The 16492-nt window shown below is 38.9% G+C and overlaps 1 protein-coding gene across 1 annotated transcript in view; it reads right to left on the bottom strand.

Moving 5' to 3' along the window:
• LAMA4 (laminin subunit alpha 4) overlaps positions 1-16492 on the bottom strand; it is a 90395-nt gene that overhangs the window by 30673 nt on the left and 43230 nt on the right. Inside the window, exons 6-15 of the mRNA XM_015858724.3 lie at positions 15565-15660; positions 14146-14297; positions 13898-14008; positions 11599-11710; positions 8263-8430; positions 7354-7547; positions 5778-5894; positions 3526-3674; positions 1339-1480; positions 445-541 (exon numbers count right to left, since the gene is read on the bottom strand). Coding sequence (XP_015714210.2) covers positions 445-541; positions 1339-1480; positions 3526-3674; positions 5778-5894; positions 7354-7547; positions 8263-8430; positions 11599-11710; positions 13898-14008; positions 14146-14297; positions 15565-15660 — 1338 coding nt within the window. The remainder of the gene's footprint in view (positions 1-444; positions 542-1338; positions 1481-3525; positions 3675-5777; positions 5895-7353; positions 7548-8262; positions 8431-11598; positions 11711-13897; positions 14009-14145; positions 14298-15564; positions 15661-16492) is intronic.

The raw sequence follows: 16492 nt of genomic DNA, 5'->3' as shown, positions 1-16492 counted from the left end.
GTTATTAAGCCTTTAATATACCATAGGTAGTATGCTAAGACATTTTTTAGCATAGGATACAATAGCACTCTTGACGTTATATAATCTAAAGTCATAAGCAACCTTGATGCTCATAGCCATTGTTTGCCTTAACTCACTCAGCCAGTGCTATCTGGCGTTGTGGAGATTAATTCCAAAGTTACACAGGAGAAAGTCTAAGGAACTCCAAAGTTCCTGAAAAATTGAAGAGGTCATTTCTGTAATTTTAGTGCTCTCATTCATTATTATTATCCTCCACTGTAGAAATCCAGATTCCTGAATGCCTAAACTGTTGTGAACTGATTTCAGCCAACTGTTTAACTGATTATATTTACATTTTAAAAGCTGTTTATGGGTGCAGATATTTAAACAGTGGATATATTTCAAATGGTCTTGTTGTAAATGAAATCAACTTTGTATATTTACTGTAAGCTGCTGTCTGTTGTAGCTCCATGGCTCGTCTGAGAAGTTCTTCACTTTCACCTCTGTGGTAAATGATCTGAGTATCAATTCCAACTGCAGCCTGCAAGTATATTTCAAAAAAGAAAGTAATAATAATGGTTACCAAATGTTTCCTTTTAATGTGTATAGTCATAGACAATGCATTGCTTAATATAAATGTAACTGCAAAGTCAATGGCTGTTTCATTTTCCTTGTTAGCATTTAAGATTGGCAATTGGAATATAAAAAGACTGAAATTTCCCATAGGCTACAATAAAAGCTTAGAGAAATATGTGCTTTTCAGAGAGCAATAAAGAATAAATAAGATGCAGAAAGCACAAAAGTCCTTTTCATATATCAGCTTTAATATACCAACTTGGTATTCATGTTGTGTGTTAGTTAGACATCGTGTTTGCTTTGACTGTCCAATCTATCAGATGATGAACTCATTTTAACTTTCTATGAGAAACAGCCATGATCCTGTCATGAACCTTTCATTCCACTTGGTACTGTGTGGAAAAGGAGGACTCAAGCACTCGGATGACTCATCAGCTCAGGGATCCTACAGGGCCAGAGAATTTTGTCTGCACTTATACAGGACTATTTTAGGCTGAGTGACAGGACTAAGTAGCATTTCCCTGTATTATTGGCAGGAAGGACCTACTGCTTCTTTGTAAATTACAGCAGAATGTAGACAGGCAGAATGATTAACCACCTAGGATTTAATTCAGGAGATAATATGTGAATCAAAATGTGCAGTGAGAACTTTGATGTAGACAATGAAGCTAGATCTTTTTTTTTTTTTTCTTCATACATAGGTTTTCAAAGCCCCAGTAGTATTGCAAAGTAAATACTGCTGGTATTATGACAACTACTTACATCATTGACCCGGTTTGTTGTGTTCAGTGCCTGCAATGCAGCTTTATTTGCTTCTTCAATATAACCCACAATATTTTCATATACGTTTGAAGCATTTATTGCCCTTTGTACCAATCCATTAGTATCAACACCATGTAAATTGCTGTTAAAAAGAGAGGAAATAGAGGAAGAAACCAAATTGCATCAAATTAGTTTCAAATTGATTAGCTTTCTTAACATTCAGTGAATCTTGACTATGTAATTTTGCACATAAATATATTTGGCCTGACCTTTATTCTCTTCACTGGGTATGACCATCCATGCCAATCTAAAGCAGGATTGCTTTACTGTGGATAGCAGTTACATCCCAGGGGTTTCCAACTTGCTAAAGCTCTGGGAATTTGGCCTGCACATCTATGTGAGCAGTTACGAGTAACTTCTAAGCTTTTATCTTTTAAAAAAATCTGGATAGATATTTCATAAATGGACAGAATAACAGATCAATGGATTGTCCTTCTATGGAGATAACTCCTGGCTGTGAATGGAAAGAACTGTGTGTGCCAGTGATTAGGAGAGCTGTATCACCAGACTGTTTATATGTTCCAAATGTAGATGGGAAAAGGGGGAGAATTAGATGAAGTATCCACTGGTCATGAAATTTTGCATAATATCAGAAATAAAGTTTTGCCTTGCTGGCATGGTAGAGCTTGATGTGCATACTTGGTGGTAAATGGTCTTCAGAGGAGATTCAAAACAATTTGCTTAAGGCTAAACCTTCAATAATTAGTAACAACTGTTAGTAATTATTATTTTCTATATTTCTTTGATAAGCAGAATTCAGAGAATATATTTATATAAATATTAGATATACATTTATATCTGCTTGTGTGTATTCAGCATAAGTGCACACTGAAGACAGAAAAATTTTTCAATTACCAGTACTGTTGTAAGAATTTTCTGCTATATTCCTCCCTAAAACAACAACAAAAAGCCTAACAAGTTTATAAAGCCAATCCATTAAAAAACAGACAAACAACAACAAAACCCAACCAACCAACCAAAAAAACAACATAATGATATGAAGGCTGGCTAAATGCTTTAAAGGATTAAAGTTTCACTGCAGAACAATCTTCTCAAAAAATGAAAGAGTCAGCAGATTTCCATCTGGATATATTACAATTATTTCTGCTCATTTTAAATTAAATTCCTGACATGTTGAAGTTGGTAGTCATTTTAAGATTATTTTAGGAAAGGATGAAGGCTGGCCATATGGGGTATTTTCTTTCAAGAGATTCTACTACCCCCAGCTAGGCGATCTCAGACTGAACATATTGTTTGCTTTCTAGGTTGTCTGTAGTTTGTGTAGCATTATAGAACAAGAATTTCAGATATCAGCTTTGTACAGTTTCATAAAGGAAAGCCATCTGTTATTTTTTCACTGTTTAAATCTCTCATCCAGTGCGTACTAATATTAAGAAACAACTGGTATTTAGATAATATGCTTGATGAGCAGTTATAACACTTTATCCTCTGAAAATATATGTCTATTATGTTAGTTATGGTAGAATCCGGAGAAGCATTTTCTTTAAGAAATCACTTGCAGCAGTCGTTTTTTCATACATTGTACCAATTAGTCATATTTCAAATCTGCTTGGAGTGACTTCTTAGTAAATTGAAGGAAAGTTTGTGTATTTTTAGTCTTCCAGCAAAATAGGAGGCCCTGCAGTAAATTTTTGATATTACAGAGGGCTTGTTTCACTGAGGCACAATCTACATTTTAAGAACTATTCTATCTGTAAACCACTTCTTAAACAATAATTATCACAAATCCCATTTTATTGGCCATACTTCAAAAACTCACTGACAAAAGCAGTATCTGCCAGTCACGTTTAATCTGCCTGTATTATATTACTTTATTATTACTCATGCTATGGCAAGAGAAGAACATGCCAAATTAGAAAGGGAAGAATATCACACAAGATACATTTGTTTATGCTTTGAGAAGATGAATAGATTTTGCTGTGATCAACTTCAGATTTTCCCTCTGGACCATGAAAGTTCTTTCCATACATGAGTTCTTATCAATTTATTTAATGCCTATTTACAGCCAGTGTATCTAATGTCGCTCTCCTTCTGCTTGTCTCAGTTCATTCAGCTGTTCTATAATTAGCACTTGTATGAACAGAGTCTGCTTGAGTTAAATTTTACCGGTCCAACTCATCAGCAAGTCTTCTTAGGTTTTGTGCGTGCTGCATAGCCTTTTCTTCCAGCTCATCATCAAACAGAGACAGATTGGCTATTTTTTCTTGCAATTCCTTTTTTGCTCCATCTATTTCTGCGTAGAACCCTGACACATTCTAAATAAATATGGAAGGAAGGAAAGAATATGAAAATCATAAAAAAATCAAGTCTTTATAAAAATTATGTTTTATTTTACCTTTTATGTTAAAATGCTTTTGTTTTCTTTTACATTTTTGTCAGATAAAAGAGAGTAAAGGGTGTCTTATGAATGCTGGTGAAGCGAGACAAATGGAGGAAGATTAAAAATCAGCCAAAATTCAAGAAATCTCTTCAAAAGATATTATAAAGAGATGTGAGAAATACAAAAGAGACAGTTGAGAGATGCCCTACCATCTGTTGCATTTACTCTATAACAGTTGTGAAGTGTGACTAGGTAGAATAATTAAACCAGATCTTTGCAACATCCCCTTGTGATATTCACTAAACTAGGAAATGGAAACCATGGTGTGTTTGCTTTCTTTCTTTTTTTTTTTAAAGCTAGTTCTCGGGATTTCTAAACTACAGGCAAACTAAACTAAACAGTGCTGTGGGCTGGCTTACAAAACATCCCATTAGTGCATGATCCCTGACATAGTTTTTGCCCTGGCCAGCTGCCACTCTTCCAAGCCTACCTCCTTGGGGAATGAGTCAGTGCCCCAGGGGCAATGTGCAGGAGGCATATTGTTGGAGAGGGACAAAGTTTAGCAATACAGATGTAAGCTGTGCCACACACAGCTGTGAGAACAGTCCTGGGCCCATTCTGTCTTCTTGCACAGAAATGGTTCTTATAGTAGGAGGATATCTTGTGTTTGTCTGATTTGCAGGTGTACATCAGACAACTAACACTGTGTGCATGGGCAAGGGAGAAGTACTATCCCTTTGCTTTAGTTATAGACTTTTCTTGTGTGAAATATCTGAGTTAAGACTCAAATGTAGATCTGCTCACTTTCTCCCCAATACACAACTTTGGCGGAAAGTTAGATGATTACAACTGCAGTCACAAAATACAGGATAAAAGGCTGAAACAAAGGGAGAGAAAAAGGTTGGAAGATCTGTGATGTTCTCATACTATTCCCTTGCTATGTAAACATCCCCTATGTGCAGATTTACCCACAGGACTGGGGAACCCTGAATGATAAACCACAGCAATTTATTTTACAGAAAACACATGAGGAAAGAAAAATATCACAGTGATCGACTATCCTGGGATGGCTATAATTAAAGAAAGCTGTCCTCTTGTTGAAATTCCACTTTTCTTTTTTTTTTTTTTTTTTTTTTTTTATTCATAGAAAGTTCAAAAACCATGGGAAAGTTTGATCTTCTAAAAACTTCCCGTAACACCTTGTCTCATTCATAGCACTGGATCCAAAATAGAATTTCAATAATACGTTTAAATGTACTATTTACGTTTTAACCATCATTGCTTCTATGATTGGTTTTAAAATTGAGACACAGGAGCTGCCTTCTGCGCTCACTTGCAGGCCACGAGAAAAGTACTGTCTGTCACCAAAGCACCTTTTGGTAGCCACTCGTACTGAAATGACAGAACCCTACAGCAAAATTCTTCAATTAGTTGTGCCTACAATAAATACTTCTAATATATTATTTTTCCAAGGCAGTAAAATGTCATTACAGAGCTTTTCATCCAGGACAATTTATATACATATATATGCATATATTCTGGAAACATCAGTATTTCCTGAAGCAGTCAAAAAAGGAAGAGAAGGGAAGGGGAAGGGGAAGAAGGGGAAGGGGAAGAAGGGGAAGGGGAAGAAGGGGAAGAAGGGGAAGGGGAAGAAGGGGAAGGGGAAGAAGGGGAGGGGGAAGAAGGGGAAGGGGAAGAAGGGGAAGGGGAAAAAGGGGAAGGGGAAAAAGGGGAAGGGGAAGAAGGGGAAGGGGAAGAAGGGGAAGGGGAAGAAGGGGAAGGGGAAGGGGAAGGGGAAGGGGAAGGGGAAGGGGAAGGGGAAGGGGAAGGGGAAGGGGAAGAGAAGAGAAGAGAAGAGAAGAGAAGAGAAGAGAAGAGAAGAGAAGAGAAGAGAAGAGAAGAGAAGAGAAGAGAAGAGAAGAGAAGAGAAGAGAAGAGAAGAGGAGTGTTTTTCGTTCAGTGCTCTAAGCACATGACTTTGTAAAAGTTCAAAAATTCTTGACATACCATTTAGACAAGTCACTGAGGTACCTACCTTTATTACCTCACTTAACTCTGAGCTGATCTTGTGTGGTTCTGCCAAAATAGCTGTGGCACTTAGCACAGTACTGTTCACTTCATCTGCTTGCTCTTTTAATTTCTCATGTTGTTTCTACAGAACAAATAAACAAAAAAATTGCTGTGAATTGCTAGAATAGTGTTAGCATTTTAGTTTTGTTACTAAAGTTAACTGAAAAGATGAAGAGATAAACTAAATGGATTTTAGATAACTATGAAGTCAGAGTTTTTCATAGATACCATGTATAAGGATTAATTTCTTTATATATTACAGCAGGAACAGTTATTGGAATTAAGTATTAGTTAGTGAATGGTCAGCATAAACAAATCAACCACAGATGTATTATAGTGACCTAGAATTTCTTTTTTCCTGTAGGATTTTAAATTTATGGTATCGAGAATGCTTTTCACTGTCAATAATAAAGCTAACTTGAACAATCTCTCATTGTGAGGGAAAATGAAAATCCAACAAAGCACACTTATGACTTTAGCTAGCTCACATAAGGCTGCATTTCAGACACATCAGGAGCTGCAAAATGCAACTATAACAATGAAACAATAGAAAAATAAAGTCTTGATACATGAAGGATCTCAAGCTTCTCATAGATGATTTCACAAGAATAGTGCGCCTGAGTTACCTTCTGTATTATTAGACATTCCACATCATCATGAACTTCTAGTACAGCGGATTTAAAGAGCTCAAAATGGAGCCACTGTGGTACTACTAAACACAGAGTTTAGTCTGAATTCACAAGATCATTCTTGTGACGAGTGGATTGCTCCCTAAACTGCTCTCCTCCAGACTCCAAACAATTTCAGCCATTAAAATGAAAACAGGTTCAATTGATCAACACTGAAGTTATTCAGTATATAACAGTGCATAAGAAAAAACTACTGTAGCCTCATAGCAAGGCAATTCACCCAGCAAGTAGGAAACCCATTTTCAAGCTATCCGGTGAGGACTGGTTAGAGGATGGATTTGTGCTTGCTGACACAAAGACAGTCCTCTGCTCCTTCTAAAAAACAAAACAAAACAAAAAAGTGGAGGCATTTTGCTTAAAAGAGGAGCAGGGAGAAAGTTTGGATGAGGCAGTATGAACCCAGCCACAGTCCAGAACCTAAATGCAGCACAGACTTTATAAACAGAACATATCAATAGAATACAATTACATTGGTGAGGTCCTTCCACATTGTGAAATTCTTCCACATTATAAATCAGTGCATAGTAGGAAGAAACAATTCCACCACAATATTTATTGTAACTGTGCTACTTGGAATACATCTTCTTATGTTTAGGCATCAGTAATCATCTTTTCCTTGGCCAGCTAAGACAGGCTGTGCCAAAAGCAACATGCATTATCACTTCACAAAAAAGTCATAATTTTTTGCACTTCTCAGCTTGTTTAGAACTGGAATGTTAAACTCATCCTGGTAAATGGTTCCAGGACCTTTTTTGAGATGGTAATTTCTAAATCTAAATGGTAATTCACTATTTTAAGTACTGGTAAATACGAGCTATTTCACATGCTGATAATAAATAGACTGCATAATACCTCATGCTCTTGAAGATTGGCTGTGTTTTCCTTATTTATTGCCTCTGTTTGTATAACATAGTCAAGTGCCTGGCCTAACGTCTCCTCCAGATCTGACAGCTTCATATTGTGCTCACTGAGCTGCTCCACCACATCAGAAAACAGAGATCTGGTGTCATTGTACCTCTCATGAAACTCTTCAACTCGTTGTAACACTGAAAGAAAAATCAGAGATGACCAATTAACCAGAGCAGGCACATGCAAACGTGCTTAAGGACTATTGTGTATTTTTACGCTTGTCTTGTCATCAGGGAAACAAGCAGAAACTTGGGACAGTCACTTTAAAGCAGGGGCACTTTGGGCTGCTGTAACAGGCTTACTGTGTTTGCCTGTCACAGCCATGATGCTGCTGGCATCTTTTCCACAGCTTTAGTGGGGTGGGGAAAGGCAGGAAAAGAAAAAGCTGTGGCCCTGATATTTATTTAATGCTTGATAATCTCCTGAAGTCAGCAGTTACCCTAGCTTCGGTTAGGAGACTGGCTGTCTGAAGCTGAGATTGCTTTTATGTTGGCAGATAATGGCTTCTTTCACTTTTCTTTTTTGCCCACAGATTTGCTCTTGTGCTTTTTTTTTTTTCCTCCAAACCATCAGGAGTTGGAATTATTTTTAATCTCCTTCATTCCTTGTTTAAGTAATTAATTACGGTAGACTCCTGTTGGACACACAGGTCTCATGTGACCTGCTCTTACATTCTCCCAAGCTGTGATGTGTGTGGCTGCTCAATCACCAGCACCTGCTGTTCCTCCCCAGGATCTCAGCATTACCTCCCAAGCTGCCCAGCACAGACCTCAGCATTATGTCCTAAGCTGCCCAGCCTGAGCCAGCTGCGCATCAACATCCAGGTGAATGGAAGAAAGATTCAAAACTCACAGTCCTCTGCAGCATGTTCCTCCTCATCTGCAAGTTGCTTCTCATTTGTGAAAGGCTTACGGCTTTTGATCTCCTTCAGCATCTCCTCAGCCACATTCAGCTTCTGGGCAATTTCTTCAGGGCTTAGCTCTTGTTGAATCGCATAGTATTTCATCTTGCTGCTGATTTCTGTGGGAAAAAGGAACAGATGGTCAATCTAGCATGGTACAGAGAAGTAAACATTGTGGAGTACTTCTATTTTTGTGAATCCAGATCATGCTGGCAACAAAAGAAAATTTAATTATCCTATAACTCTACAGTAGGTAATTATTATCTTTAATCCAGTCTTAAAATGAAACTTGCAAATAAATGCTTTCTGGCATATGTAGGGATCTCATCAGAAGACGATGAGATTAAACAGGCAAGGGTAATGTGCTTTATTTGGCTTGGCAGCTGGGATCATCTTTTCCTTTTGAGCTCTGTGGCACATAGCAGATTGGGACTTTCATCCAGGATCATGTTTTTAAGTGTTACTGAAAAAATATGATGTTTATTAAATAACAACAGCAGTAAGGAGACTAAAATAATCTCTTTGGCCATCTGAAGAAGTTTGAGGCACCTTTAACATATGGCTTCTGGTCTAACGATGGCTTGCTGGTTTGGAGATGGGTATTATTTCAAGGTTTTAGTCTCTGTTCAGAAAATGCTGTTGGATCCCTGCAGCTGAAATTGAGTTTACCCATTCCCAGAGCAAGCATTATAAAGTTTTCCCACTTTTTCATCTTTGGCTTCAAATACCAACCACATCCTCTGTGAGTAGCTCTGGCTTGCATTCATCACTACTGTCGTGGATATGCAGATTTGCCAAAGCCAGCACTCTCCATCTGAAATTTTTAATAAAGTATGTATGTGTCATTGTGGCACAACAGATTCTTTGGCAGAGTATCTTTTCATGCAGTTTTGGGATGGCTCCTGAACTCATTAGTGAAGCTCTGAAGTCTCAGCAGTAACTGAATGGCTCCACAGCTTTCTTTTTCCTTCTCCTTCTGGCATGCACACACATATATGTGTATGTAAATGGGCACAAGTGTACATCTTACCTTCAGAAGGACCTGGATCACTTTCTACAGGAGAGATGGAAGAGAATGATTTGGGGCATGGTAAAAATCATTTTCACCCACCTGTTTCTAACTTTCTTTCTGGGTGAACAGGCATTGTTTTAATTGCAGGCACAGGTGTTGGTTTTCTACTTCAACCTGACTTCTGCTATCTATGTCCTAAAATAGAAACATTTCTGCCTTCTGCACTTCCTTTTCTCCACCAAAAAGCTGATGGTTAAAAAGAATTATCTACACAAGTCAGTCAGTGTATACTGATGACAATCAATGAGGCTTAGGCTGACACCTGTAGTCAAAAACTGTAGAAATAAAATGTCACAGTTGACCATATAATTAAAGGTGATCTAGAATCATAGATGTAAGAATGTAGTACATTTTTAGCATTATGTGTGCATGGTCTTAGCCTGCCTCATCTTTGTGACAAGTTAACTACATTTGTTGAAATTAAAGCATTGGTTAAAACACCCATGGAGCTAATGGTTAGCAATGATAATGATTGATATGTCTCAGCTCTTCCTTACAAAAGCTGCCACAGAACCTGCAATTATTGCTCTAAGTCAGAACCACTCAAGTCTGTTAATTAAGGATTTCTATCAATTGAAAATGGGCTCTTTAACCTCACCCTCACCTGCCAGGCAGATTTCTTTTCTGGTTCCATATGCAGATTTTACAATCTTGGCTTTGCTAAGGACTGTGAGAAATCAGTGTGTTCTATGGCAGAATGGATGTTTTTGTGATGCAGATGTACAGGGGACTGGAATGCTTCTGAATACATTCACTTGGGTTTTATTGCTTTCTGCAGGTGTAGAAGAAGAAGCTGAGATTGGTGTAATCTCAGTTTTATATACCATTATGATAATGTTATGTCCGGATGAAGATGACCATATTTTACTTGGAATACTTTTTCAAGTGCAGTTGTGCTTAGGAAGGTGTTCACTGTTGTCATTTAACTTTTGATGTATAGTAAAGTAAAAATTCTAGAAGATCCAAGCAGTTCTCAGGCAGTAAATCAAACAAATCTTCTCCTGGGAAGGTCTGAAATACGTACACTTACAGTCAGAAGAGAAATCATGTTCTGAAATTTATGTTAGTTCTAGAGATGTTTTATTGCTCCAACATGTTGCCCGAAGATGGACATAAGTTTCACTTGCATCTCCACATATCATATGCACAGATGAGCAGGACACTGAGATAACAGGAGACAGTTTGTCGCATTTTAACATGAAAAAGCTTTTGGTTTCATTCTTCTAATTTTGGAAGCTCTTAATCATGATTACCTCTCCTGATGTGAGACAGCATCACTATAACCATTTCTGACAGTCTGTTCTAGCCATCTGGTTTAAAGCTCTGCATTTCACTTTGTAGGGAAATGAGAAGCCAATGAAAATGCAGTTTTCTAACAATATTTCTGTACTTCAGGAAAAAGAAAAAAGACAAAAGTCACCCTCTAATGCTGTTCAAATGATGCTGAACCCACACTCAACTGGAACTTTTGGTCAGACAAAGCAATAGACAACTTGAGGAGAAAATCACCACCTTCCACAGTGAGCTTGGGAAAGCAGTACACCCACAGAATTGTTACTATTCAGCATCTTTTTAGGAGCATTTGCATGATGCTACATCAATCAACATAGTTCTGCCAAGAAACAATTTGCTAAAATGCAAAATATTGGTGATTCACCAGAGGAATCACCAGATTTAGTCAGAACTGACTGCCATGGGTTCAAAAGGAAAAGTGATAATTAATAAAAATCTGCCCACTTTCCCCCTTGTGTGTCCTCCATTATTTATCTGCATTACTGGAAAAGTGCACTTGCATTAACCTGCTAGAAAAGAAGATACCAAACATTCTTAGCTCCAGTCTCATTCTTGTGTTTGTGGCTGCAATCAGTTCCAGTCTGATATCAACTCTTTTTTTTTTCTTTTCCTTACCACTAGTATATAAATACCTCGAGTGTCTATTCAAACAATCAGAGGTTACAAATTGAATTATCTTAAAACATTTCATGTAAACTTATTATTATTTTGCTTTTTCAGAATGAGAAAAAAGGAGACATGCTTATTCTAGTTGTCAGACCAACTCAGAGACAACCTTTCATCATGGTACTGCAGGCTCTAATGGCCTTACGTGTGGGTTGCTTTGTCAGAGTACCCAGGAGATATGGCCTTTTTTTTTTTTGCTTGAGGTTTCATTAATACATGCTTCACAGTGAGCTGAACAAGAAATAAACCCATTTACCTTGAATACTATCCCTCATATTACTAAGCTTCTGCACGATCTGAGTAGCACGGTTGTTGGTCTCCACGGTTTCCTTCTGTATCAGTAGGCCCTTCCTGGAAGCTTGATTTCCCTATGAATAAAACATATGAGCAAGATATTAAATTTTTTTTTATTTTTTATTTTTTTTCCAGATCTGTATGCATGTGTGGAGATGAGCAGAATAAACACACAGTTTGCTTTCTCCTGATAAGCATGCGAAAGTCCATTTATCATATAAAGTGGTATTTACTGAGGTGTTTGAAGTGAAGGGCTGTCTTGTCGATATTTTCAGCATTGCAGAGTGAGAGATTAAAATCTGTCCCACATTTATCCATCACTTGCTGCAATCAAATTGTCATAAATTATGTACAGTTGTAAACCTCCCATCTGCCAAGTCTCCTAGGCATTCAGCAGGGCTAGCTGATTTTGCTGCATATTGCATTTACTGAATAAGTGTATAGACTGCAAAGTAAGGTATGAAGCTCAGCACCATTTTTAGATTGCTGTCTCCCTCATGTGAGGTTGCCTGTTATGCATCTTGTTAAAAGAAAGCAAGCATAAGGATTCAAAAGGTCCAGAAGAGCATAGCCACACTCTTATCACAAAAGCCTATAGATAGCAGGCGAAGGTCAAGGAGGGGCCTCTGGAGGTCATCTGGTCCGACCCTACTGCTCAAGCTGGGACACCTACAGCAGGTTGCCCAGGACCATCCCCATACAGCTTTTGGAGATCTCCAAGGAAAGAGATTCCATGTCTCTCAGCAATCTACCCCAGGGCTCCGTCATTCACAGCACACCATAGTAAAGAGGTGTTTCCTGACGTCCTGTATTATGGCTGGGGCTGAATTTCCCCATTGCATTTCCCATATGTGCATGAAGTGACACTGTGCCCAAACAAGCGAGGCACTGACTGAAGCTGTTAGGGAGGTGAACATTTACCACGGCACAGCTATCATGTTGTCTGGACAGATGTTAACTCTGTGAACCCTTAAATTCAATTTTCAGGAGAAGACAGAAGACAGCATGGCTGCTGCCCATATGTATGTGTGTAAGACTGCACCACACGCTTGGAAGTGGCACAGTGTTCAGTTCAATGCCCTCTTAGGGCCTGCAACAGCGAAAATCCCCACTGTAAAATCAGTTTGACCGTGAGAATGAGCAGCTGGACAGCTCGGGGTGCTGCTGAGCACCAGGGGGCGCCTGAGGCCACGCCGACATGGCTGGGCTTAGCGGATGGTTTGCATCGTTCGCTTGCTTGTTTTCAGTCTTTGAAGGGCTTGTCCTTCACTGCTCTCAGGGTTTCCCGTGGATGGCCAAAAGGTTGTAGTGGGAAGCATAGCTGCGTGTTTTCTTGCCCTGTGGTTTGCTTGGAGCCTGGGCAGGAAACAAGTTCGGCTCCCCCAAATCTCTGCCAATCGCTCATGGATAAGCTGTGTGCAGCTTTACTCTGAGCTCATCCCAAGCAGATTCCAGCAGTTACAGATCACATTTATCACATGCACTCACACTTCTCCTTCCAACACAGAGGCCTTGTAATTCTGCAGTGCCCTTTCTCCTCCATGGACAGTGACTCCACCATCTCCCTGGACAGCCTTTGCAAATGCTTCATCACACTTTCTGAGAATAAATTTTTCTCAATATCCAATCTGTGACATATCACATCAGTATTCTTTCAGGGTGCAGTGAAAGTGCTCTGTGAGCTGAGAGCAGATAACCTTAATTTTATAGCCTGGCAATTGAATATGCATGTAACATTTATGATTATAATTGTGTTAAAATATATCTCGAGTGCTGATTAGGCTCCCGTCTCAGTGGGTACCTCAAAAGGCTTTTAAACCAACAGCTTTGTAGCACATTGTGAAGTGACTAGTCAGACTAAATGGAATTTTACAAGGGCATACATGTAAAATAAATATAATATGAAGATTCCTAAAGTCAGTCCAAATTACTTAAATGTTGGTTTCTTTGTTTTGAAATGTCAAGGCAGGGTGTCTACTGTGCCTATGGTGTAAGGGGAGGAAAAAAGAACTAGATTCCAAGGGGAGTCTCTTTGCTGTCTTTGACAAACCTCTGACCACACTCAGAAGAGTTTGGCTCTTCCTCTCCTGGGTGGGTCTTCAGCACTTTTAATGTGGAGCCTCAGTAAAGTAGAAAGTTGAGAAATAAAACGTTATCTCATCTTTCTTTCAGGGCACTCTTGCTCTTGTGCAGTGAACTTTGTTTGCCAGCATGAGAATATGTCAAGCCACAGGGCCTCTGTGCACTGGCTGTGAACAAACCTGGTCATCCAGGTTGTCTGCCTCTCTCAGGAGATCATTCATGTCATCCTCAGCATCATCAACCTGGATGGTCCAAAGTGTGGAGTGGTCCTTTTTTTTGGACATTGCTGCCTGTGTGTAGGGAAAAAGAAGTCAGCGCATCCCAAAACAAATTTCAGAGATGTAAATTTCAATGATTGGAGTGGAAATCCATAGATGAAAATTACATAAAAGTAAAAAAGAAAGCACAACATCATCAATGTTTGTACCTGGAGATGGGTAGTAGTGAGGTTCAGGTCATTCAAGCGTTTCTGAGCTGCAACACCTGTAGAGATGCTCAATAAAGTTGATTTGCTTTCATCAATAGCCAGGACCGCTAACCGGATGTCATCTGTCAAATCCCAAATACATTTATCGCAGCCTGATAAGAAAATAAAAATGTCATTTTACTTTTAGTGCTTGTGAAACTTAATAACATCTTAAATTTACTTTGGAGTGCCCCTTGGGGTTTCCTCTCTCTGACAGGGATGGGTCTTGATTTATATCCATTTTTTTTTCCCTTTCATCCACCCACTCCCAAGGTCCCACAGCACAGCCACGATGCTTCCAGCTGAGCAGCACCAGATGGGACTGCTCTGAAGGGCCATCGAGGCAGCACTGCTATCAGTAGGGAGCGGGAGATGAGGCATTTCCTGGCTATTCCCTAGAGGTTCCACGTGTTTGTGTCCCAAAGAACAACAGATGGGGGTCAAAAAAACAAGTTCATTTTGCCAAACAGCCAGAACTCTGCATTTTAAATCTGGTAGTATGAGAAGTAAGGATATCCAGCAGCCGGACACACGGCTGTCTATCTGATTAGAATGGCAACTTCTCAAAGCGGAGTTTTGACATGTTGAATTGTTCTGCAGCAGAGCTACATCCTTGTCCTGTATGAATGCTTGCAATGCCACCTTGTTTTTAGTGACATTTGTGCCACCAGTGAAAGCAGGAGACTTAGATGTACGTGAAATACAGATTCCTGTAGGAACTTTTGCTTGGTATTGTACAGTCTGTATTCCTGATGGCAGCAGCTGCCAAATGTTTTCCTTCTGATTGTGCTTCTAGACACGTGATCCCTCTTGGAAACATGCTTAGGAGTCTGTAGGTGATATGTAGTCTATATAATACTATAGTCTTCATGCTATCTTTTTAAAAGTATCAGTATTCACTAGAAGTTATAACAGTGCTTTGCAAAAATCCCCAGGCTTCCTGTATTTAGAATAGAGCAGATAGCTGCAAAGCAACTGACTGATGTGTGCATGTCAGATTCAACAGTAACAATTTATATTTCATATAAAATGAGAAAAACAGAAATAATATGCAAGGTAGTGTTTAAGGGCTCGAGTGGCTTTTTTGCAGGCTCTGTAGCTCTAGGCCTAGAGAAGTAGCTTTCATGATACATCCCTACTGCTCTGCAGTTTGTGACTAAGCATATAGCCTGTTTTACAGAGCTGAACATGTTCAGTCAGGCAAGTAAGTACAAATTAAAGTACACAGTTGGTAGGGCACTGCATCTTTACATGTTTAAGTACCCTGCAGAACCAAGGTACAAGTGTGCACTGGAGAGAGAGAGCTGAGCTGTTAAGTTAGTATCTGCAAACATCTGAGAGTGATCTTCATTTTTGGTGTTCTTATAATATTATTCTTACTGATGGTTGGGCAGTCTGTGCCAGTAGAAACTAGAGGACTGTCCGCAAGGCATTCTCCAGTCTGGCTGTCACACATTCTCCCACCGCAGTTACATGCTGAGGAGAAAAATAAAAAGGGTTTTAAAGTAGTAATCTTAAAAACATTCAACCCAGTTTTCCCATTCCAATACTAATGAAATGTAGGATTGTGCAAAGGTAATCAAACCAAAATCAAGGGCTTTCTTGACTGATTTTTCCTTAATTACATAGATCGGACCAGATGAAATATGAGCCATAACACAGAAAGTATGTGCTGAAATGACCTGTTCAAAGCTTCCCAGATGGTCAAAAGCAGAAGCAGAAAGGCCAGAGTTGTCCAGTGGTGCCATTGTATGTTACATTTTGCAGAGGGTGACATTTAGGAGATGTGCTAAGGAAAGTAGAGCAGCTGATGTTAATTACTTGTTACGTATCTCTCTGCAGGCCTACGGAACTTTTCAGTGCTGTGTCAGGCTCCCACCACATAAAGTTTCCAGCTGTCAGGGAGTGATAGTGGACTCTAAATCCAGCTTGATCATATCAAAAAGTAAGTATCTCCTGCCACTTAAAATGAAGAACAAGTGAGGTTTAACATTTTTGTAAACTGAGTAAGCTGTACTTCCTTTGCCAACACAAGTGGCTTTTTAAAAAGTTTTGTTTTTAATCTAAAGTGTCTCTCTCAAGATTTAATTGGCCTTTTTAAAATATATTATTTTCAAGATTAAAATATTCTTGGAACACTTTGATAGAATAACAAAAATTAGTAAAAGAGAGGAACAGCAGCGACTTATCTGGAATTCGTTTTACTCTTGTGATTCACGGTTTCAGCAGAATGTTATAACTAACAAAATTGTTTAGTGCCATTTTACTGCAGCCCATTCATTGTTCTCTGTGATAATGTGATTGTTTT

This window comes from Coturnix japonica, chromosome 3 (genome assembly GCF_054131305.1).
Source record: "Coturnix japonica strain WE chromosome 3, WE-NBRP24, whole genome shotgun sequence".
In the NCBI taxonomy this organism is placed as follows: domain Eukaryota; kingdom Metazoa; phylum Chordata; class Aves; order Galliformes; family Phasianidae; genus Coturnix; species Coturnix japonica.
The sequence above is the reverse complement of the archived record's forward strand: the minus strand, read 5'-3'. Positions and strand labels throughout refer to the sequence as shown.